The sequence below is a fragment of the Physella acuta genome, unplaced genomic scaffold (genome assembly GCF_028476545.2).
Source record: "Physella acuta isolate Inbredline_101_S28 unplaced genomic scaffold, ASM2847654v3 ptg000721l, whole genome shotgun sequence".
In the NCBI taxonomy this organism is placed as follows: Eukaryota; Metazoa; Mollusca; class Gastropoda; family Physidae; genus Physella; species Physella acuta.
In genome coordinates this window covers 151,090-177,253 of record NW_026732239.1, presented here as the reverse complement: position 1 = coordinate 177,253, position 26,164 = coordinate 151,090, and the positions used below count along the sequence as shown (strand labels likewise).

General features: G+C 38.1%; 1 protein-coding gene across 1 annotated transcript in view; it reads right to left on the bottom strand.

Annotated features, from left to right (window-relative positions):
* The window catches only part of LOC131949953 (receptor tyrosine-protein kinase erbB-2-like), a 97,731-nt gene that overhangs the window by 14,779 nt on the left and 56,788 nt on the right, over positions 1-26,164 (bottom strand). Inside the window, exons 7-16 of the mRNA XM_059311919.1 lie at positions 25,291-25,362; positions 17,148-17,228; positions 16,610-16,681; positions 15,404-15,475; positions 11,161-11,229; positions 10,574-10,642; positions 10,348-10,419; positions 2,903-3,066; positions 595-723; positions 146-289 (exon numbers count right to left, since the gene is read on the bottom strand). Coding sequence (XP_059167902.1) covers positions 146-289; positions 595-723; positions 2,903-3,066; positions 10,348-10,419; positions 10,574-10,642; positions 11,161-11,229; positions 15,404-15,475; positions 16,610-16,681; positions 17,148-17,228; positions 25,291-25,362 — 944 coding nt within the window. The remainder of the gene's footprint in view (positions 1-145; positions 290-594; positions 724-2,902; positions 3,067-10,347; positions 10,420-10,573; positions 10,643-11,160; positions 11,230-15,403; positions 15,476-16,609; positions 16,682-17,147; positions 17,229-25,290; positions 25,363-26,164) is intronic.

Sequence of the window (26,164 nt, the reverse complement as noted above, 5' to 3'; positions counted from 1 at the left end):
TAACCTCATACAGGTACAATCTTCCATCCCTAACCTCATACAAGTACAATCTTCCAGCCCTAACCTCATACAAGTACAATATTCCAGCCCTAACCTCATACAAGTACAATCTTCCAGCCCTAACCTCATACATGGAAACTCTTACTTTCACAGTCCCCTTGTTTGTTTGTAAAGTACCCCACCCCACAAGCGCAGATGGGGGCGGGGCCCTTCAAGATGGAGCCACCAGACGAACAAAGGCGGCACCGGTCGTTCCCGGGGTGGGGCTTGTAGTGCTGCTGGGGACAGGCTGTCAAAAGAAACAAAATACACTGACATTTGTTTTCACCTGAAACCCTTTCACCTAAAGCAGTAGTATTGTACCACGAAACTATGAATTAGATATGTAGCAGTAGTATTGTACCATGAATTAGATATGTAGCAGTAGTATTGTACCACGAAACCATGAATTAGATATGTAGCAGTAGTATTGTACCACGAAACCATGAATTAGATATGTAGCAGTAGTATTGTACCACGAAACCATGAATTAGATATGTAGCAGTAGTATTGTACCATGAATTAGATATGTATTTAGGACCTGTGCTGACATACCTAGACATTCGAAGTTTCCGTGCCCGACCCCTTGTCCCATGTACGTCCCCTCCATACAGACACAGCTGCCTTTGACCATCCTGTGTAGCGGCTTCTGGTGACAGTTGGTGCACGTCGAGTCTCGACAACCTAGGGTAAAGTTTGGTTGGCTGTGGGGGTTAGACTACACACATCCGGGTATGACATGCGACATATCTATATATATAATTCTCTTCTGGGATACGCTAGAAAACAAGCTGTAAGCGCGCTCCCTACCACCCCACCCTACATAGTCTGGTGAGCTGTGGTTCACGCTAAATGTTTACAATCGTAGAGCCGGGTTTAGTGACGGCTATTAGGGGCAGATAATTTAGTTTGAAACTTAGGGGAGGTAACTAAGAGGAGGCTGCTGTCACGGGGGGAGGGGGTGTAGGGTAGGGGTTGGGGGAAAGGAGGGTGGGGGTAGTATCGTCATTAACGACATACTGATAGTGTTTTAAAGCAAATATTTTCAGTGGCAGCATTGGTACTGTCGAATTCACAAATTATGAATTACTGAAAAGTAGAAAATAAAACAACTAAATAGCTGCGTATGATATGCCGCGGGTCGGCTCGTTTAACATATTGTATTAGTGGGGATATAAGGACGCGTGCAATAGTTTAAATGGGGACGCCTCCAGGAATTAAATATTTCGATGCTACTGATTTTTCCGGTTAAGAAAGAAACAAAACTGCATTTTCTGCTAATTTGGCACCCTAACTTAATAGGTTTTATTTATTTATTTTTTAATTTTTTTTTTCAAAAATTATTTCGAGTCTAAACCTAGCTGCGATACCGAAATTTAATCATCGATACGATACTGTGCAGCTTTAACCGCCCTCATAGAAGTCACATTTTCTATGGCCAGTTAAAAACTGTCTATTGTTTTCTTGATTAAAACCAGTTTTTACAATTACAAAATCTTAGCTAAGTGCGACATAATTTGTTGCGCTTGTCGCGTATTAAGACTTTAATAAACCGGGAGTAATCTCCCCTAAACTTTCTCGAATATTCTTATATAACACTACGTGGGTTGGCAACTCGGAATATAGACATGATTTTTAATTACTTAAACTTTTAAAAATAGAATTTCGTAGAAAAAAGAATTGCGCACCAAGCGAACGCCAAAACAAAATGTGCATAATAGTGCGGAATATTATTAGTACTTTATAAATTTACATGCGTTTTTGAGAAATCGGAAATAGCGTAAATTACTACTTCCGGTCAACGGAAATTACTCAAAATTTTACAGAAGGTAGAGAATTAGATCTTTTACGTACTTGTGAAATTTCATTTATCTATCTGAAATTGTACTTAAGTTATAGGCTTTTGAAAAATTCAAAGAAAAAAAAGTACCACTTTCGGTTATCGGAAATCGCTCAAAAGTTAAAACGGATCTACGATTTCAATAAAATACTTATATATGAAATTTCATCAACCTAGCTGTAACGGTATTCAAGTTATCGTGTTTACAGACACACAGACACACACACAGACACACACATACACACAGACATACGGACAAGATTGCAAAAATATGTTTTTCCGACTCAGGGAGGTGTAAAACGTCGAGGTTTGTAAAAATCTCGATTTTTTTTTGCATGATTACAAGACTTTCTCTGTACTTCGTATATACGAGAAAGTAAAAAACAACAACTCAATCTACAACTTAATATTTCTATCATTCTTAGATCATCTAATGAGATTAAACTCCCTATCTACTCACCATAATTAAAATTTTTAAAAATTGTAATGGATTTAAGTCAAAGTCAAGAGAAATTAAAGTATAATATTTTAAAAGAGAAGCAAGAGACGCCCATCAACCTGATAAACACCCCACGCAAACAGATCGCGTGGCGCGGTACGAGCTGGAATATGATATTTTAAATTAGACGGCACTTTATTTGTTTATATTTCAGGACGCTCGTCTAGAACCTCATTAGGGTCGCTTCCTTGTACATTTTCTTGAGATCTTATTCCATAACATCTTCCCTCGCTACAAGAGCAGGTTGGTTTATCAAAAGCGTCGAGGGACTTTATTGCAAGATGGAGTGCCTTCACCGGTTTTTATTGCGCGCCGGTTATGCGTGGGCCGGTTAGATGCCTGTTTATGTTCTACTTATGAGGGTTGGGGGTGTTAAAGTTTAAACAGTACCCCCCCCCCCCCACAACTAGATACGCCCATGTTTAACTCACCCCTCCCCATCCCCTCCCTCACTGCCACACTTTTAGCTTAAAGCCCACCCGTTCTTATGCAAATTGAGGTTTAAAAATAGAAATCTGGGCTACCTTTATAGACAGGACACGTGATGCTTCTTTCATTAATGGCGGACATCCGGATGTGCTGCGGGGCTGCGCAGGACGTATTAGTGTTACCAAGAGTCGAGCTCTTCACAAAGTGAATCAGAAAGATCAGATGACAGTCGCAGCGCCAGGGGTTGTTGTCCAAAGTCCTGAGAGACAAAAATTACATTGGATATGGATGCAATCGAATGCTGGAAAACATTGGATATGGATGCAATCGGATGCTGAAAAACATTGGATATGGATGCAATCGGATGCTGAAAAACATATTTATGCCAATATTTTTAACCAACACCTACGCGAAGGAAAAACTATAAATTCTGTCAATAGCCAATTTTGGCGATGACAGTAATTATTCGAAATTTCAGCTGTTCTTATGTAGGACTTCTAGAATTTCTGCAGTAGTGTGACTATCAATTTTAGAGCAGAGTAGAACTTGATGAGACTTATCTAACAAGGGCAATTGTTTATTAGAATATCACCCCCCCCCCCCACTCTCGCCCAACGCCACCCTTCTCTAATAGAGTTTATGTCCAACTATGCGGCAACGTCATCATAGACTGTATGTTCAGTATGTAAATGTCCCATCAACCTCATATGTCACAGAAAATCGATTTGAAATTCCCAAAAAAGTTTTAAAACAAAGTGATAAACATTTGATAATATTCAAATGGAACATGGCCTAAAAAAATCAATGCTATTAAACTGACAATTTAATACATTAGAATGTTGCAGATGTCAAATATTACAGGACGAACTTTACAAGATAAATAACACAGACGTAACGTTTGGTGAATTAAATGATAAGCTAAACACAACAGATTTTACATGAAGCTTTTCATGTTAGGCCAGTGGCGTAGCGAGGTCGGGTGTCACCCGGTGCGGCACTTAATGGTGTCACCCCCCAGAGGCGTAGCGACCTTTCCCGGGGACAAACTTTCAAGTTTTCGATTTGCACCCCCTCCCCATCAAACTTTCGATTTGCATCCCCCCTCAAGTTTTCGATTTTCACCCCCCCCCCCTTAAGTTTTTCTCTATATATTTTGCTATTTTTTGCCTTGGTGTCACCCCCCTAAATGGTGTCACCCGGTGCGGTCCGCACCCCACGCCCCCCCCTCGCTACGCCCCTGTGTTAGGCATAGCAAGTCTTAAGGAGACACACATTGAACGCAAGACTTATGTAACATATTTCAGACGACAGAATTAAGAGTTTCAATTCAATGCAAAAACTGAATGAAAAAATGTGCTTTTAGTTTTAAAACATATTTAAAAAAGTGAAATAGATGAAATCAATGGGATAATTGTCTACTTGACGTCACTTGAGTTCAATTATTTCCTATTTCGATTCTGACATATCAAGCAGCTGGATTGAAGACGTCCTTAGATTGGGGACGTCCTTAATTTGAGACGTTCTAAGATTAGAAACGTCCTTAGATTGGAGACATCCTTAAGTTTAAACGTCATTAGATTGGGAACGTCTTTAGATTGGAGACATCCTTAAATTAAGACGTTCTTAGATTGGAGACGTCCTTAGATTGGAGACGTCCTTAGATTGGAAACGTCCTTAGATTGGAAACGTCCTTAGATTGGAAACGTCCTTAGATTGGAGACATCCTTAATTTAAGACGTCCTTAGATTGGAGACATCCTTAATTTAAGACGTCCTTAGATTGGAGACATCCTTAATTTAAGACGTCCTTAGATTGGAGACATCCTTAATTTAAGACGTCCTTAGATTGGAGACATCCTTAATTTAAGACGTCCTTAGATTGGAAAAGTCCTTAGATTGGAGACGTCCTTATATTGGAAACGTCCTTAGATTGGAAACGTCCTTAGATTGGAGACATCCTTAATTTAAGACGTCCTTAGATTGGAGACATCCTTAATTTAAGACGTCCTTAGATTGGAAACGTCCTTAGATTGGAGACATCCTTAATTTAAGACGTCCTTAGATTGGAGACATCCTTAATTTAAGACGTCCTTAGATTGGAGACATCCTTAATTTAAGACGTCCTTAGATTGGAGACATCCTTAATTTAAGACATCCTTAGATTGGAGACATCCTTAATTTAAGACATCCTTAGATTGGAGACATCCTTAATTTAAGACGTCCTTAGATTGGAGACATCCTTAATTTAAGACGTCCTTAGATTGGAGACATCCTTAATTTAAGACATCCTTAGATTGGAGACATCCTTAATTTAAGACGTCCTTAGATTGGAGACATCCTTAATTTAAGACGTCCTTAGATTGGAAACGTCCTTAGATTGGAGACATCCTTAATTTAAGACGTCCTTAGATTGGAGACATCCTTAATTTAAGACGTCCTTAGATTGGAGACATCCTTAATTTAAGACGTCCTTAGATTGGAGACATCCTTAATTTAAGACATCCTTAGATTGGAGACATCCTTAATTTAAGACGTCCTTAGATTGGAGACATCCTTAATTTAAGACGTCCTTAGATTGGAGACATCCTTAATTTAAGACGTCCTTAGATTGGAGACATCCTTAATTTAAGACGTCCTTAGATTGGAGACATCCTTAATTTAAGACGTCCTTAGATTGGAGACATCCTTAATTTAAGACGTCCTTAGATTGGAGACATCCTTAATTTAAGACATCCTTAGATTGGAGACATCCTTAATTTAAGACATCCTTAGATTGGAGACATCCTTAATTTAAGACGTCCTTAGATTGGAGACATCTTATTCTCAGACACGTAACGCCGCCAGCCGGAGACAAACATGTTAAAGACAGAAGGGCTGCCGCCAATCTCGTGTCCGTCACTTACTTAGACAGCTCCCGCAGGTCATGTTTCTCTTCCGGGTTCACGAGGTCACGCGCATGACAGCCCACGTGTCAACAAACATCCAGCCCATTGATGTGGACGTTAACCACGTGATTACTCCATTACAGCACGTGATTGTTCGAAGATTTCCCTAACTGCCAGCCGTTTTATCGATCTACATTACAGCTTTTTCTGACTTACAGCGCAAGCAAGTTTTGATATTAGAAAGAATAATTTGGAGGAATATTTTGTAGTTAATATTATTGTTGTTTTTAATTATTTTAAAACCTTTTTTTTTCGTTTTTTGATTGGTCAACAAATGATGTTGGTCCATCCATCATGGATGACGCAACTAACAATAAAAGTCAGCTATAAGCTTGGGTTGACAGAATCTTGGTTGTAGAAGTATTGTGGTTGACAAAATGTTGTGGCTGACAAAATGTCGTGGTTGATAAAATGTTGTGGCTGACAAAATGTCGTGGTTGATAAAATGTCGTGGTTGACAAAATGTCGTGGTTGACAAAACATTGTGGTTGACAAAATGTCGTGGTTGAAAAAATGTCGTGGTTGATAAAATGTTGTGGCTGACAAAATGTCGTGGTTGATAAAATGTCGTGGTTGACAAAATGTCGTGGTTGATAAAATGTCGTGGTTGACAAAATGTCGTGGTTGATAAAATGTCGTGGTTGACAAAATGTCGTGGTTGATAAAATGTCGTGGTTGACAAAATGTCGTGGTTGATAAAATGTCGTGGTTGACAAAATGTCGTGGTTGATAAAATGTTGATGTTGACAAAATGTCGTGGTTGACAAAATGTCGTGGTTGACAAAATGTCGTGGTTGATAAAATGTCGTGGTTGACAAAATGTCGTGGTTGATTAAATGTCGTGGTTGACAAAATGTCGTGGTTGATAAAATGTCGTGGTTGACAAAATGTCGTGGTTGACAAAATGTCGTGGTTGATAAAATGTTGTGGCTGACAAAATGTCGTGGTTGATAAAATGTCGTGGTTGACAAAATGTCGTGGTTGATAAAATGTCGTGGTTGACAAAATGTCGTGGTTGATAAAATGTCGTGGTTGACAAAATGTCGTGGTTGACAAAATGTTCGGGTTGATAAAATGTTGTGGCTGACAAAATGTCGTGGTTGACAAAATGTCGTGGTTGACAAAATGTCGTGGTTGATAAAATGTCGTGGTTGACAAAATGTCGTGGTTGATAAAATGTCGTGGTTGACAAAATGTCGTGGTTGATAAAATGTCGTGGTTGACAAAATGTCGTGGTTGATAAAATGTCGTGGTTGACAAAATGTCGTGGTTGATAAAATGTTGTGGCTGACAAAATGTCGTGGTTGACAAAATGTCGTGGTTGATAAAATGTTGTGGTTGACAAAATGTCATGGTTGATAAAATGTTGTGGTTGTAGAAATGTTGTGGTTGACAAAACATTGTGGTTGACAAAATGTCATGGTTGATAAAATGTTGTGGTTGTAGAAATGTTGTGGTTGACAAAACATTGTGGTTGACAAAATGTCGTGGTTGACAAACGCTGCATCCACCTTGTAATACACAATACATGTCAGCTAAATGTTCGGGTTGATCAAATGTGCTTTTCAAGTCGAGTGGCTGTCTTTATTTTTTTTTTTTTTTAAAGTTTCTCCAGTTATTTTGTCAAATAAAAGATCGATTAGATGCGCAAAGTGTCGTATTAAAGCTAAAAAAGAAATTGGCAAGTTGAAGCTAAAATTAGCCACACAAATGTGAGAAAATCTCATTTTCCCAGCATGCGCTACTCTGATCACGTGTCTGTGAAGGTCACCACTTGTCTGAAAACGGTGCCGTCCGCTACTTTCGCTTTTCTGTACTTCTTTCAGTCGATGGATCCCCCCTGATGTAATTATCGTGACGTCATATCCGTGACGTGACGTAGGTCCCACCATCTCACCCCCCCCCCCCCCCTGCTGGGGTAATTGAATCGCTGTGGGCGTACGACGGGAACTAAAAGGTCAGCCTCACCGTGTGAGGTCAGCTCATGTGTTTAGATAAGGTCGACCTGTTCTTCGCTTCCCACCATAAAATGGGTGTTAATGGAGCCGGCTGGGATTGAAAGAAAACCGAATCGAATCAGTCTGGGACGGAGACATTTAATGAAAGTGGGCAGTGAGGCTGGAATAAAACTCTCCACTGTACTGTATAGGTGGTACACAATGAGTAGAGTGGTCGAATAAAAAAAAAAGATTCCTCTTTAGACCTAGCGATCCATTTGGCAGGTGAAGTAGAGTTCATATGTTTCTTGACCTCGGCTTATGAAGGGATAGGTAATATGGTCAGCACTATGCCCAGCCGCCTTTACTTGTTCTAACATGAGTTAGGTACCCATTTTAGCTGGGTCGACTCAGGGAAGTTTCACTGAATTAAACTCGGATTCTAGCAATCTATCGCTCTACCGCTAAGCCAAGCGGTCCCACGGGGTGGTCGAGTGGTCAGGTGATACACTCTCTCATGAAGTCTCTACATGGCAGAGATCTCCAGGGGTCCATCCAGCCAGTAACACGACAAAAGTTGGAACTTGTATAATCTCTAACTGTAGAGGCTAACGAGGCATTTACCCCGGCTTAGTCAAGATGTACCATTCTGATAGGTTTCTCTAGTCTGATGGGGTCCGTCAGTCATTTGACAGGCCGTGAAATGTCTAAAGACCGTAGCAATAGAGGCCAGTGTATTCGGCCTCCCCCGAGGATCATCCTGTCTAAGAATGTACTGTAGTATACTGGCTTCTATACATAGAAAGACAACGTTTTAAAAGTTAATGTATAACCTTAGTTCAGCTTTGATCTGCTGGGGACGTTTTTCAGTCCCAAAAAAGAAGTTCCGCGTTTAACTATTTGTCCGTAATACGACAAACCATTTCGTTTGTCAACCGTTGTAGCGAATTCTTAAGCAAGTAACTCCCATTAGATGTAATGTTCCTGGGGCTGCCTCACTATTCAGTTATTGACTGAAAGAAACAGTTCCAAGTTTCAACTTTTGACCTTTTGATCGTTGTAGAGCTGGCTGCGAGTTAAACGGAAGTTCGCCGAAGCTTCTAGAAAAGAGATTAAGTCTACAGGCTTTGTGGCTGCCCGACTGTATTGAGAAGCTCCCCCCCCCACCCCCACCCCCCTCGCTGAAAGATTTGCCTCCACGTGGTTCGATACCTGGACATCATCAGCGTCGACTGAGTTCCGTGATGAAACGCCGACACCGCGATTGGTGCCGCCTGATGAGACGTTTAACAGCGCATGCGCACACCAACGAACTTCTACATCATTCGCTATTTGAATCTTCTAAACCCTAATTTTATTTTTAGTTCAAGTGTCGTGTTGTGATTCTGTGGGTATGAGAAGTGGCTTAAGTAAAAATAAAACTACGGTAAACGGAGCCAAAAGGGGAATAGTTATTGTAGAATAGTTCAAAGAAGGGCGGTAACTAATAATGCAGCAAGGAGGTAACTAATAAAAGAATTTTATTTTTTGAAATTTTGAGGAAATAAATAAAACTGGAGATACTGAACAAAAAAATAGTCAAATTATTTTTTGAGATTTTGAGGAAATAAACAAAGGGGAGTTAACTGATGAAAGCAAAATAGTCTAATTTATTTCTGGAAATTTTGAGGAAATGAATAAAAAGGGGGGTAACTAATTAAAGAAAAATAGTCAAATTATTTTTAGAAATGTTGGAAAAATAACCGTAACAGGGAAGTAACCAATAAAGATTAATCAGTCATTCTATTTTTGTTTTTAAAAAATTATACTATTATACTATTGCAGGAAAACCCATAAAAATGATTTCGTTTTTGTGAAATGGTGTAAAAATATTTGTTTCTATTCAGGGTAGGGTATTCAGAAAGTAGGCTATCTTCAGAGAGTATTTTAAGTAAGACAGATGGTAACTCTATATCTCTGTAGCATACGCAATCCTAAGCTTGAACTGCTGGGATAATAATCTTTTCTATCCATTTATTTACAGGCAAAAAAAAAATCTTTCATGCAGGATGAAGGACGAGCGTCCTTCATCTTAATATTGTATTGTTTCAAATATTTAATTCCAACTGCGCTCTAATTACACCAAGACATTAATAGCAACTGATAATTTTAACCCTGTGCCTAATTGTTTGCAGTTTTCGCCACTCAAATCTCGCTCAGTTTTTTTTTTATCTTTTCAACCCAAAAACATTGGAACATTTTGCATCAGTGTATGCAAGAAATCTCCAACACAGCCGAAAATGTGTTTTTAAACGTACAAAAACACGTTAACGTTTCGTCTTTCTATGCGGGTTTGCGATCTGTAATGAGGTCACACGTCTGAATGGAGGTCTCGCAGTCGCGATCATAATAGAATCATATGAGGTCACGAGTCACAAAGGGATCACGACCCATAAAGGGATCATGACGTATAAAGGGATCACGAGCCATAAATGGATCATTACGTATAAAGGGATCACGAGCCATAAATGGATCATGACGTATAAAGGGATCACGAGCCATAAATGGATCATGACGTATAAAGGGATCACGAGCCATAAAAGTATCACGACCCATAAAGGGATCAACCCGTAAAGGGATCGCGACCCATATTTGAAGATGTAAAGACTAATGTACTCACACATTTTTCATGCTGTTAAGGTGCAACTGGGTCATCATGGGAAGCGACTCCAGCCTATTGTTGCTCAGGAAGCTGTGAATCAGGGGAGATAACAATACTGTGATTCAATTGGGTTGTGAACATAATAAAATAGAATGGATTTCTAAAAAATAAAAACGTTTGTGATAAAAGGAATTTTATTAAATATTTCAAAGCGCATTTTAAGGAATGATTTCTTTTGTCTTACAGATTTGTTAAATCAATTCCGTCCAATGTTCCATCTTCTAAAACAGAAATATTGTTGGCATAGAGTGCACTGAAATAGAAAAAAAAACAGCTTTAGTTTACTATGTTTAAAAATTACGTTCAAAAGTCATTTGCGAATAAAAAGTTATGATTAAAATTGTTTGATTTTTTTATGGCTATTGTTATTAACCATTTTATAAAGGAAAAAAAATAAAAACAACCTTTATAATAATAAGCCTTCTAATGCACTGAATATAAGAGAATACAAAAAAACTTGCCTTCTTCAAAACAATCTTAATTCGCTCATGAGATATCTAACATAGTTTAGCGAACAAAACTTTTTCTAAAGAAACCAAGTGCTTGTCATCTTACTTTCAAAACATTTAAAAGATTAACGGGTTTTTATATTTGTTTTATTTATTTTTCAGATCATTGAGAGCTTTTGCTGACTTCCAATCTTTCGTCTGTGAATATGTTTGTATTTATGTGATAGGTCAAAGTGCGGGGGTCAATATCCCCACCCTAGCAGTGAGTCCCGCACGTGTCTACATACAGAGTGAGTGCACACACAACATAGTGTGAACTCACAGTGAGGTTAAAGTCCTCGGCAAAGACCAACTCCTGGATACTCTCGTTATTTGGTTGAACTCAAGAAATCTGGAGAATAAAATATACAAATGGTATTCTACGAATCTCAAAACAGAAGCTTCGATACGTAACTTAGCTGGTTGAACTCGAGAAATCTGGAAATAAAATATACAAATGTTATTCTACGAATCTCAAAACAGAAGCTTCGATACCTAACTTAACTGGTTGAACTCAAGAAATCTGGAGAATAAAATATACAAATGATGTTCTACAAATCTCAAGAGAGAAGTTTCGATACGTAACTTAGCTGGTTGAACTCGAGAAATCTGGAAATAAAATATACAAATGTTATTCTACGAATCTCAAAACAGAAGCTTCGATACCTAACTTAACTGGTTGAACTCAAGAAATCTGGAAAATAAAATATAGAAATGTTATTCTACGAATCTCAAAACAGAAGCTTCGATACCTAACTTAACTGGTTGAACTCAAGAAATCTGGAAAATAAAATATAGAAATGTTATTCTACGAATCTCAAAACAGAAGCTTCGATACCTAACTTAACTGGTTGAACTCAAGAAATCTGGAAAATAAAATATACAAATGATATTCTACGAATCTCAAAACAGAAGCTTCGATACCTAACTTAACTGGTTGAACTCGAGAAATCTGGAAAATAAAATATAGAAATGATATTCTACGCATCTCAAGAGAGAAGTTTCGATACCTAACTTAGCTGGTTGAACTCAAGAAATCTGGAAAATAAAATATAGAAATGTTATTCTACGAATCTCAAGAGAGAAGTTTCGATACCTAACTTAGCTGATTGAACTCAAGAAATCTGGAAAATAAAATATAGAAATGTTATTCTACGAATCTCAAGAGAGAAGTTTCGATACCTAACTTAGCTGGTTGAACTCGAGAAATCCGGAAAATAAAATATAGAAATGATATTCTACCAAACTCGAGACAGAAGCTTTGATACCTAACTTAGCTGGTTGAGCATCATAGTTCTCCAAAGAAATTATTCATTTTTGTTCACATTAAGCTTAAAATTGTAACTTGTAACTGTGAAAATAAAATAGAAGTTTCGGTGGTGAGGTTCATCCTGTTTTTGATCCAGCAACACCTGGAAGGGATCTTGTTACCAGAATGTCAACTGAAAATCTCCAGTATCTGGCTTAAACTCGGCTGTTATTTATATCTTGACCTTTCTCTTCTAGGTCAGCTTGACAAGAAGGCACTGATGTAATGGAGGTTTAATTACATAACTCCTGTGTTTATCCAAATTTGAATTTTAGCTCGAAATTTCTTAAAGTCTTAAGTTAAAAAAAATTCAATCCAAATTTTTAAAAATAAGCAACGTTTATACATTAAAGTTTCTTTTTTTTTTTCGTTAAAATGTTTTCCCCTCGATTTGCAATACGCGTCATATTAAAAAGCTACAATGCCTTGATGTTGTGACGTCAAATATTTTTTCTTACCTAACTTTGTGATGTTGAAATTTCTTTATGGTTCAATTCTAGAAGGCGTATAACTTATCCTGTTTACTTTGTGTTGCAGTATAGCTTTTAATATTCACTTTGATGTTGTTTTGCGGTATTGTATTTTACTTTGATGTAGCAATGTGGCTTTTGATGGTTATTTTGATTGCGTTGTTTGGCTTTTGATGTTTGCTTCACATTGTAATTTAGCTTCAATATTTTGTGTCATTGGAAAAAAAACCTTGCTTTAAAATTAGAAATCCGAGTGTTGAACATGTTTTGGTTTAGACGTCTTTGACATGAGTACTCACCTAGAACATTTACTCAACTCTTCAAGAAACACGTGTACGCCTACAGAAAAGAAACATGTGTACAGAAAAGAAACATGTGTACAGAAAAGAAACACGTGTACAGAAAAGAAACACGTGTACAGAAAAGAAACACGTGTACAGAAAAGAAACACGTGTACGCCTACAGAAAAGAAACACGTGTACGCCTACAGAAAAGAAACACGTGTACGCCTACAGAAAAGAAACACGTGTACAGAAAAGAAACACGTGTACGCCTACAGAAAAGAAACACGTGTACGCCTACAGAAAAGAAACACGTGTACGCCTACAGAAAAGAAACACGTGTACAGAAAAGAAACACGTGTACGCCTACAGAAAAGAAACACGTGTACGCCTACAGAAAAGAAACACGTGTACAGAAAAGAAACACGTGTACGCCTACAGAAAAGAAACACGTGTACAGAAAAGAAACACGTGTACGCCTACAGAAAAGAAACACGTGTACGCCTACAGAAAAGAAACACGTGTACAGAAAAGAAACACGTGTACGCCTACAGAAAAGAAACACGTGTACAGAAAAGAAACACGTGTACGCCTACAGAAAAGAAACACGTGTACGCCTACAGAAAAGAAACACGTGTACGCCTCCAGAAAAGAAATACGTGTACGCCTACAGAAAAGAAACACGTGTACAGAAAAGAAACACGTGTACAGAAAAGAAACACGTGTACGCCTACAGAAAAGAAACACGTGTACAGAAAAGAAACACGTGTACAGAAAAGAAACACGTGTACGCCTACAGAAAAGAAACACGTGTACGCCTACAGAAAAGAAACACGTGTACGCCTACAGAAAAGAAACACGTGTACGCCTACAGAAAAGAAACACGTGTACGCCTACAGAAAAGAAACACGTGTACGCCTCCAGAAAAGAAACACGTGTACAGAAAAGAAACACGTGTACAGAAAAGAAACACGTGTACGCCTACAGAAAAGAAACACGTGTACGCCTCCAGAAAAGAAACACGTGTACGCCTCCAGAAAAGAAACACGTGTACGCCTCCAGAAAAGAAACACGTGTACGCCTCCAGAAAAGAAACACGTGTACAGAAAAGAAACACGACGTTTAGGGGCCCAATCCGACCAAAAAAAACAATGAATTTTTATTTTATAAATAAATTTTTTTCGTACACCTAGATCGTGGTTTTGTAAATAACAAACAGATCTACTACAGTAGTGATGCTATACAGTAGCTAACACATGCTGTTGCGTAAAAAAATATATATACACATGAGCTGTAGTGTGAAAGATATGCTAACGTTCAAACACCTTCCATGACTTATTTCCCTTTTTAAAATAGTCAAATAGGGGTGCTCATAAGACTTAGTTCTTTTTAATAGATTTGTACTAAACAAAATAAAAAGCAATTACTTCTCCTATTATTAGTTTAAATTTTTTTACTAAAGAATGACATTGTAAAAAACGAAATGTATTTAAAATTAATAATAAAAATACAAAAAAAAAACATAAAATAAGCATAACACGAGACACCATTACTTATACAAAACTTTCATGCTTTATATTCTTTTGACCGACATTAGGCCAATGGAACTTTTAACAAAGATAAAAATTAATTAAACAAATTTTCAAAACAGACATAATCACTCACACACATGACATGTTGTAATTTGTTTTAATAAAATAACAAAATTCTGTTTAAACTTGACATGTTGTAATTTGTTTTAATAAAAAAACAAAATTCTGTTTAAACTCGATCATCAAGAAATGAGTATCCTACGTTCGCATTTTGTGTTTATATATAAATGCATATATATATATATATATATATATATATATATATATATATATATATATATATATATATATATATATATATATATATATATATATATAGGGGCCCAAATTTTTTTCTTGCGGGGTGGCCCTTTTTTTCTAGTTCCGCCACTGGTTATAAATCCATCCACTCTTACTAGACTCTTAGCTTACTCCAGCATTGACCAAAACTAGGACGAAGACTTTGTTGATGTATAGACAATATACATATGTGTATACAATCTACACATGTGTCAGACGAAATATTTTGATTATGGACGTGTCCATAAGTAACACATATGTAAGATAAAAGACTATGATTATGGATGTATTGATAACTTACAGATGTGTGAGACGAAATACTTTGATTACAGATGTGTAGACAACATAGATGTGTAGACATTACAGATGTGTACATAACTTACAGATGTGTAGACAACATAGATGTGTAGACATTACAGATGTGTACATAACTTACAGATGTGTAGACATCATAGATGTGTAGACATTACAGATGTGTACATAACTTACAGATGTGTAGACATCATAGATGTGTAGACATTACAGATGTGTACATAACTTACAGATGTGTAGACAACATAGATGTGTAGACATTACAGATGTGTACATAACTTACAGATGTGTGAGACGAACCAGATCCTCAAAGGCCTGGTCTGGTATGGCTGTCAGTTGGTTGTATGACAGATCTCTACAAGAGAAAACAAAATGTTAGCACACCGAAACATACCGAAACACACCGAAACACACCGAAACACACCGAAACACACCGAAACACACCGAAATAAACCGAAACACACCGAAACACACCGAAACACACCGAAACAAACCGAAACACACCGAAACACACCGAAACAAACCGAAACACACCGAAACACACCGAAACACACCGAAACACACCGAAACACACCGAAACACACCGAAACACACCGAAACACACCGAAACACAACAACCCACAGAATTTCAAGACGCCACGAAAACACAACATCGGAAAGACAAACACACGACACAGCTTATAAACATTCAATAAAACAAAACTGTAAACCTGGAGCCTTCAAGTAGAATGTTTTAGATATTGACTGCCTTATTGATAAAACTACGGTAGTGTTTGTGTATTAATTTGTAGCAGTGCTGTTAATGGAGATATTTTATATAAGTTAAATAATATTACTGATGTATCGCATCAAAATTTGAAAATTAAATAAAAGTACTAATAGATTTGGATAATCTTGAAATTGAAATCAAATATTTTAAATAATTTAAAAAAATGAAACCAAATTCATTTTGATTTTGTTTCCAGTTTATTTGTTCAGTGATGTGGAGATTGAAGAAGATACGTGTGCATTGTTTCTTCCAGGCATTTCATCAGTGTGTGTGTGTGGGGGGGGGGGGGGAGGGAGGAGAGCCTACCGCCCCGAACGAAATGGAAGTTATATCGAAATTATATCCTGTGAACAGTGTTCACCCCCCTCCCCCCCCCCCCCCCCCCGGAAATTTTAGTCCGCCCCCTCTCTCGCCGAAAATTTCAAGTGCCCCCCCCCCCCCCCCGAGAACGTGTGTTTTCCCCCAAAAACTATTTTTAAAAAATATAACTGTTCTCCAACCAAGATAATACCATTTAATATTTTTTCTTTCTGAAATTCGAAAACTGCTACGGATATTTTTCTTCTTTCTATTTCTAACCCAAAACACGAAATAAAACTGATATGGTTTACACCAGAAAACGATAGAAAAATCTGGACACTCTGAGTAAGCAAATGTAAACCAATGAAAATGTTTGACACAATTCAAAGTCAACCAATGAAAACTCGGCTCAGTACTTACAATGTACCCAAGTTTCTCAACCCAGCGAACGTCTGCTTGTCCAACACTGAGATGCTGGCGTTCCTGAGTGACCTGTAATTCGTACAAAGGTCATTATTCAGTGTGCCGGGGGGGGGGGGTAAATTATTAAACAATTAGTAGGTAACTTGAGTACGTATTGTTTTAACAACAGCGGTTGAATTCTCCGATCAGACTTGTAGCAGATGAAGTAGAGTAACTCTGATATAAAAAGATATTTCAAACAGTAGGTGAATGTGTAGCTAGTATAGTGACCAGTTGATCCTACATGTCCTGAATTATGCCAGGTACCCGCCATAGCTGAGTCTACTCAGACAGGGCCTGGTTTAACGAAACCCCGGCCCAGTGCCGTGATAATGACATATCGCTTCAACTCAGCTGTTAAGTACCTTCGATCGGATCAGTTAATACAAAACGCTGTTTGCATTAACCTGTTGTTGGGGGGGGGGGGGGGGGTGTTGTAAGGCAGGCTAACAATGGCCAGGACGGTTATTTCCCTTTACGCGAACAATTCACTTACAGTATTGAGAGGCCGGAACAAGGGGAGAAAACTCCATTGTTTACAACAAGTTGATCCGTGAGTCGATTGTGAGAAAGGTCCCTGCAAAAGAGATCGTAATTAATTTTAAATACAACTTAATCAAATTATTTATATTTTTAATTACAAGAAAATGATTAATTATTAAATTTATAATTAAAAAGAAATTGTATATTCAATAGAAAAAAAGCCCTCGATAAGAGAATTGCATAGTGCATAAACATTGTCATTTCTGATACTAAAGTAATGATTCAGAATGATTGGTCGAAATTATTTACTTTAAAATTAGTTATGTGTGTATCCTCTTCGAACATTTAAATTAATTTTGGTATTGAATGTCCAATGCAGGGGTCGGCAACCTGCGGCTCGCGAGCCGCATGCGGCTCTTTTGATATCAAGATGCGGCTCTCCAGCTCCTTGAACAAATACTAATAATATTAATAAAAAAATAAAATATTTGAAATAAAAAAATGTTAGTGGCTCTTTAAAACCAGGGGAAATTTTGAAAATTGTAACTTTTGGCTCTTCCGCTTCAAAAGGTTGCCGACCCCTGGTCTAATGAATTCTTGTATATAATTGTGGTTTTAATTTTCGTATCTTTTGTAGATATACTTCTCCCTTTTACGCGTTTCATTTTATTAAGTAGGTTTTTTTTTCTTCTGTTATATTAATCTATTTATTTCTTCATTCTTTTTTTAACATCAACATTTATCATCCATATTTTACATCATCAATCTATCGTTTACATTTTTAAATCCACATTTAAAACTGACATTTACAATCCACATCCAACATCCAGATTTCTCATCCACTCGTTACTACAACATCCTTGTGTGCGAAAAAAACTGGTTGGAATTCCAAAACCTTAGGGAAGATCGGAACACTAATAGCCAGATTTTGTAAGCGCTCATCACATTTCGTATTTGTGCCCCAACACCTCCCCCACACCCTCTTGACCTGTCACTGTGGTATCCCCCACCCCTCACTGTCCACTCTGTAACTCTGTAAATATCAGGCACGGCATCTCTCAGTCCCAGAGGAATGCCACGACTTTCAAAAGCATTAAACGACACTAGCGCTGTCTAGCGGGTGTTTTATACTCAGCTTTATTTGGACGTGGGGTGGGGGTGAGATGGGGGGGGGGGGGGGGGGCACACACTGCGCTAGTGGGTAACTGACGTCACTCATCTGGTTAAAAGAGTGGGTGGGTGGGGGTTGTTGATAGTGGCGATTTAATATTGCATACGATTTTTTTTCCTCTGTTTTAATATGGCGAAAATGTGTTAATTTTGGTAAGAGTTAATTATTTTAGATAATAGGTGGAGTTTTACAACGTTTATCATGATACTAGGAGCAGCACTTTGTGACATTCGTCTCTTCTGACGTCATATGACGATAGAAGGGGGCGGTAGTATATTAATCTATAAATAGCCTAATGTTATTTATTGGCAACCACCTCTCCCGTCGGAATGAACTAGTGCCCAGTCAGGTACTATTAATGTTTCACAAAAGTTTACCGAATGTCACTAGCAGTTTAAAAAAATTAACTGAGAAGAAAATCGACAGCGAGATTTAGTAGCTAAAAATCGAATGTTCAAACACAAAAATTCTTTTCATTTGACTGACTTCAGCATTTGATAAGTTTGTCAAAACCAAATTTATTAATTAAAACATATAGCTGTGACATTACTTGTGACAGTGAGCTATTCTGTTCTTTTCCAAAGGTACCTTTAAATAACAATGCCTAATATTTTTTCCAACAAAAAAAAATGGACACAAAAAACAAACAACAAACGCGCAGACAAAAGACACTGTCTGTAATTACAAGGGAGAGAACTTGAAAACCATCAGAAATCAGAAAAGATAGTTGTCCATTTCTCTTCCACTAAACATCCTGTCTCAATGACTGATGTATCCTTGTCTAATACGACAAAACTGGAATCCAAACTTTCCGGCGTTATTATCAAGTTTAAAACATCATGTGAGTACATTTGATGTTGTGGCGAGCCCATGAAAGAGAGGATTTGTGCAAGAGTGGGTCAAGTCTCTGAGGTCTGAACATCTTTGATATACAATGCTGCTGCTTTTGCTTTGAAAGGTTTTTTAAAAGTTTTGTAAAAATGTCAAGTTTTGTTACTGGATCAGAGAAGTTTCAGGTTGTCCTGTTTGTAGGTCAAGGTCACTGGTTATGACAAGCTGTCGGTCGCTTGTTCAATTATTCAAGGGAGGGAGACAAGGGTGGGAGATAAGGGAGAGGGAATGGGAGGGGCAAGGGAGGGGGGCAAGGGAGGGGGGCAAGAGAGAAATAGGGGGGGGGGCAAGGGAGTAGCGATGACGAGAGAGAGAAAGAAGAGAGAGAGAAGAGAGAGACAAGAGAGAGATAGAGAGAAGGTGTACAGGGATTATGTGTCTGTGTAACACGTCACATTTTGAAACCACGTGACAAGCACCGTCGAATTGGCACCTTGTGATAACTGCATTATGGCTGACACTACTGGTTGTGATTCGATGACGTCATCATTATGGCTGAGCCCTGTATGTGTCACACCAAAAGTCAATGTGTTGGAGCTCAAACATCCCTTTCAGCGTCCTTTTGAGTCAGTCATTAACGTGTCATTAATGACAGTAGAATAAAAGATGATATTTTGTTGACGACATCATGATAAAAGATGATATTTTGTTACCACCAGCATAAATTTAGTAAATTCGACTTTACTCCTCCCTCAACAAAATTATAGACTATATAATATCTACATATATAATTCTCTACGTCGCCCAACCATACGGTAAACCACGCACGCACAGCGACCCTCTAACCTTCCACCCGCCCCCTCCCTCGCTCTCCACGCATGCGCAACAGAGTGTACCCACCCACCCTATTTGGACAAGTCTTTCAGGAAGTCTTCACCCGTCACTAAATAGTAAATAGCGGCGAATGCTAGACCGCGGGTCGGTTCGTTTATTTGAAAATGCTCAAATGTAATTAAAAGTGGACGAACGCTTCGCCAAAAATATTTTTAATGTAATATTTTCAGCTCAATATTTTTTCACAGCGCCTACGCCTATAGAGCAGATTGAGAATTATTTTTATAGCCTTTAAATAACTTGGCAGAAAATGTGAGGCACTGTATGACGTAGGACTTCATCACTCGTTTTAGACTTTGTTCATGTGTAAGCGAAAGTAGGAAAAAAAATAAAATAACTCTTTACAACGGATGGTTATTTTTTAAGTCCCTTACATTCAGAGCTGAATTTTAAATACATCACTACAGATGGTGGTATTTTTACATTAAGCTTCCTACGGTCAGGTTAGCGAGTAGCTGCTAATTAAGCAATTTCCTAATGTCGCACAAATTGCATACACTTAGGGCCGAGTATGTATTCACATTTTTAATTCTGTAATGACGATTTTGATAAAAACAGGCAGCCGCTTTTAAAAAAAAATGTGCAGAATTACGGATATTTATATAATTTTTTTTTTCTGGAGAAGGCTTAGCTCAGTCGGGAGCTTAACTTTGCAGCTATATGGGACACCGATGAATAGATTAGCTTTAATCATAGCTTAGCACTACTGTGTGTTATTGAGTGCTTAACTGTTCAGCTACAAAGGGCACTAGTGAATAGCTTAGCTCTAACAATAGCTTAGCTCTATTGTGTGTTATTGAGTGCTTAACTGTTCAGCTACAAAGGGCACTAGTGAATAGCTTAGCTCTACCAATAGCTTAGCTCTATTGTGTGTTATTGAGTGCTTAACTGTTCAGCTACAAAGGGCACTAGTGAATAGCTTAGCTCTAACAATAGCTTAGCTCTATTGTGTGTTATTGAGTGCTTAACTGTTCAGCTACAAAGGGCACTAGTGAATAGCTTAGCTCTACCAATAGCTTAGCTCTGTCAATAGCTTAGCTCTGTCAATAGCTTAGCTTTACAGAGTCTTGTTGAGTGCTGTCGAGTGCTGTTGAGTGCTGTTGAGTGCTCCGAGAGAAGTGATATGGTCTCGCCTAGGGAATTTAGCTCGTGTGTAACAACAACAGTTCACGAAACTTCAACTGAATGTGTTTTCGAGAGAGTTGCTACCTCTAGAAATAGATCATTCCAGAAGGGTAACAAGAAGTCCTGCAGGGTGCGGGGTGTGTTTAGTAAGAACAGTGACCTGATTATGGCCTAAATTAATTACCCACCATTTGTAAGTAATTTTTGTAAGTACATCAGTTGGGTAGTAAATGTGTTATTTCGTTTGGCTTAGAATTTCTTAGGTAACAAGAAATACCTTTTAAGACAATATGTTAGTAATGTAGTAGTGGGCGTCACAAGGGACATAATCTGGGGACAGTCGTGTTATCAAGTACAATCTTGTTATAGGATTGATGGACTTTGTTTTTCCTTTAGGTCAGTACATAACGTGTGGGTGGAGCTTTTTTTTTTTTTCTTTAGGTCAGTACATAACATGGGGAGGAGCTTTGTTTTTTCTTTAGATCAGTACATAACGTGTGGGAGGAGCTTTGTTTTTTTTCTTTAGGTCAGTACATAACGTGTGGGAGGAGCTTTGTTTTTTTCTTTAGGTCAGTACATAACATGGGGAGGAGCTTTGTTTTTTCTTTAGATCAGTACATAACGTGTGGGAGGAGCTTTGTTTTTTCTTTAGGTCAGTACATAACGTGTGGGAGGAGCTTTGTTTTTTTCTTTAGGTCAGTACATAGCGTGTGGGAGGAGCTTTGTTTTTTTTCTTTAGGTCAGTACATAACGTGTGGGAGGAGCTTTGTTTTTTCTTTAGGTCAGTACATAACGTGTGGGAGGAGCTTTGTTTTTTCTTTAGATCAGTACATAACGTGTGGGAGGAGCTTTGTTTTTTCTTTAGGTCAGTACATAACGTGTGGGAGGAGCTTTGTTTTTTTCTTTAGGTCAGTACATAACGTGTGGGAGGAGCTTTGTTTTTTTTTCTTTAGGTCAGTACATAACGTGTGGGAGGAGCTTTGTTTTTTCTTTAGGTCAGTACATAACGTGTGGGAGGAGCTTTGTTTATTTTCTTTAGGTCAGTACATAACGTGTGGGAGGAGCTTTGTTTTTTCTTTAGGTCAGTACATAACGTGTGGGAGGAGCTTTGTTTTTTCTTTAGGTCAGTACATAACGTGTGGGAGGAGCTTTGTTTTTTCTTTAGGTCAGTACATAACGTGTGGGAGGAGCTTTGTTTATTTTTAGGTCAGTACATAACGTGTGGGAGGAGTTTTGTTTTTTCTTTAGGTCAGTACATAACGTGTGGGAGGAGCTTTGTTTTTTCTTTAGGTCAGTACATAACGAGTGGGAGGAGCTTTGTTTTTTTTTCTTTAGTTCAGTACATAACGAGTGGGAGGAGCTTTGTTTTTTCTTTAGGTCAGTACATAACGTGTGGGAGGAGCTTTGTTTTTTTCTTTAGGTCAGTACATAACGAGTGGGAGGAGCTTTGTTTTTTTTTCTTTAGTTCAGTACATAACGAGTGGGAGGAGCTTTGTTTTTTCTTTAGGTCAGTACATAACGAGTGGGAGGAGCTTTGTTTTTTTTTCTTTAGTTCAGTACATAACGAGTGGGAGGAGCTTTGTTTTTTTTTCTTTAGGTCAGTACATAACGTGTGGGAGGAGCTTTGTTTTTTCTTGAGGTCAGTACATAACGTGTGGGAGGACCTTTGTTTTTTCCTTTAGGTCAGTACATAACGAGTGGGAGGAGCTTTGTTTTTTTTACTTTAGGTCAGTACATAACGTGTGGGAGGAGATTTGTGGCAAATCAGGATAACTTGGTTCATCTCGCCTACATGCCATGCTATAATGTCATTCATTACCCTATTTTTGTCTACACGAGCTATGAAACAAGAAAAGTAACAGAGGCGACCGATCGGGGTGGGGGTGAGGGTGGGAGAAAAGTAAAGTTACATTGCAAACCTGACGGCAAATGAAGTAGAGCTCACCTGTTTCTGTGACCTAAGTATATGAAGAGATAGTGTGGACAGCACTATGCCCAGCCGTCTTTATTTTCCCTAGCATGTGTGTTAGGTACCCATCCAAGCTGGGTGGACTCAGGGACTTTCAACTGACTGACCTAGATTCGAGGTTGGGGGAAGTTCGAGGTCAATTTTTTTTTAAAATAATTATTTTACTCTAATAATAACTGCGTTGTATTGTCAAAATCTATTTTAGTCGAATTCCTGGCAATATTCATATTAAGTTGGAGCAAAAAAATGCGTCTTTTAACTTTCTAGAATTGGAAACAGGACCCTGTCGCTCCAAATACGCCCCACCCTTCTTCCCCCACCCACCAGTTGTGATGTTGCATGTGATCACTAGCTGGTGAGTGCATAGATCGTTGCACGTGCAGTGGACAGACTGACCGCTACTGGTCGCATGTTAGGGTTAGCGTCAGAGGGTGGTTTAAAGTTTAGGTACATGCACAAATTAACCACTTAAATCTGCTATTTTCAATAACGTCTTTTTGTGAGTGAGTGATGATTGGAGGGGGTGGGGGGAAGGGAGTGCACAGATGTGCTAGGGTAGCGTGACTTTATTTATGGACAACAGCCTAGTCAACCAGAAAACATGACTTCGTTAGCATGACTGCACTTTATTCTTTGATCGATACTTGAGATAAGCGCTTGGTATCGAAACTTAATGTCGGCATTCTGTATCGAAACTTGTCTTCGTTCTTGGATAATTATTAGCGCTAGGTATCAAAACTTGGTATAATTATAATGTATCGATACTTGAAATTAGCACTTGGTATTGAAACTTGGTATTGCGCTGTGGTATCGATACTTGAAGCTGGCAGGTGCATCAAAACTTGGTATCGTGCTGGGATATCGATACTTGAAATTGGCGCTTAGTATCGATACTTGGTATACCTCTAAGATATCGTGTCATGGTATCATAAAACGGATATCCTGACTAGCAGTGGGACGAAAAGTTTTCAGTACCGAGAGTTTAAAAAAGTCAGAGAGTCTAAATATAATCTCCTCCACCGTGGAGCATAGCGCTCAAGTTTTAACAGTGCAGACATTAATGAGATTCCCTCCAGCGGTCCATGTACATGTTTTCGGTAATTTAAAAACCGGAAAAGTACAAGCCTTGCCAAAGTACATTCAGAATCTCACGTCTGCCATACGTCATCGTTAAATTTGTGCGAGCTTCGGGGTGGAACATAAATTTCAATTCATTCTCAAAATAAGATAATGAACCCAATCCTTAACTGAGCATTAAATAGCTTTCAATACATTGGTTTCATTAAGATATTTATCATGAACGAAAAGCACTGTTTATACGCATTAAGATGTTTACAATTGTATAATAGATTCAAGTGTGTTTGTATAAAGTGGATTGAAAGTGCATGACGTAATTATGGAGAGGGAGGGGGGGGGGATTTGTTTGTTGAATGTTAGTATAACTGTGTGACTACTTCAAAACATTATATTTGCTAACAGATGTCAAAATTCATTATAAATATAGTCTGATTATGGATAAAAACATTATAAATATAGTCTGATTCTGGATAAAAACGAAAAAATAAATTGAATAACAATGCTCAGAGGGCATACGTAGAATGTAATACCCCGGACCGGTGACCCGTCTATAAGCCAGATAAAGTAGAGGGAATGTGTTTATGTGATCTCGGTAAATGGGGAAATAGTACAGTGGAGCTCACATAGAGATTGGCTGGACACAAGATGTGTGTCCTGTAGAACTAAGGCTGGACACAAGTTGTGTGTCCTGTAGAACTTAGGCTGGACATAAGATGTGTGTCCTGTAGAACTTAGGCTGGACACAAGTTGTGTGTCCTGTAGAACTCACTGAACGTGCGTCAATATCAAGTGTATAGCTCTAGAAAAGTTTTAAAATATAGACAGACCAACCTGGTCTAGAGAGCCAACCCCACAGACTACATGCACATGAGAACCACACAACCCATAACAACCACACAAACACACCCCTTACCCACGACAACCACACAAAAACGCATGCAGTTGCCAAACACACAAACCACCATCCAATGGCAACCAATACACCACATGCATTTCGACAACCACACACCACATGTCCATAACAACCTCACACAACCATCTCAAGACAACCACCACCAACCCACCAACGACGTGATAAACAAGACTTACAGTTTGAAGAGTTTAGTCAGGCCATTAAAGGTTCCATTCTCCAGCTCGCTAATACGATTTCTGTTCAACCGCCTGGGGAAGACAGAAGATACACATACATCTTTACACAAGGACACACATACATATTTACAGCTAGGGTAAGGACAGAAGGAACACATACATCTTTACAGCTAGGGTAACGACAGAAGAAACACATACATCTTTACAGCTAGGTAAAATACACGATCTATCCACAAAGCTATAATCTAGTTGGAAGGCTAACGAGCATCACATTTTCTGTAGTTTATTTTCGTTGTTTTGTAATAAATCTTCAATTTTCTTTTATTAAATCGTTTAATTTGTAATGCGTAGGTTTTTTTTTTTTAAATTTAAAATTTTGTTTTTTAAAAATGTTTATAAAAATTAAGGTTAGCGTTTCTTCCAGGTATCTCTTCGTGAGGGAGGGGGGGGGGGGGCGTGTCCACCCGTAGTAAAAAGTCTGGAAGAAACACTGATTAATATCTATATATACTACTAAAAGTCAAGTTTGTTTACATGTTTGAATATTTATTTGTTTGCCTGATCGAAAATTGTGATATGTTCGACTCTATCTGGAAAGCTGTAAAATGGTATGCAGGTAGAGAATAATTTTTTAATGCAGACAGACTGTTAATCACACATTTATTTAAAGACGTTAATTAATTTATTGATTTATTCCTACGCAGAATAACCCATTTTTTTTTTAAATGTTAAAACCTTGACTAAACTTTGTGGGAATAGTGACGTCACAGGTTTTTGTTTACTCTTTAGTACAATAAAATGGCGGCGTCTATTGAAGAAAATTGTGTTCCCATTCAAAAGTTTAACGCGTTCTAAATCTAATTTTCTGTCGGTC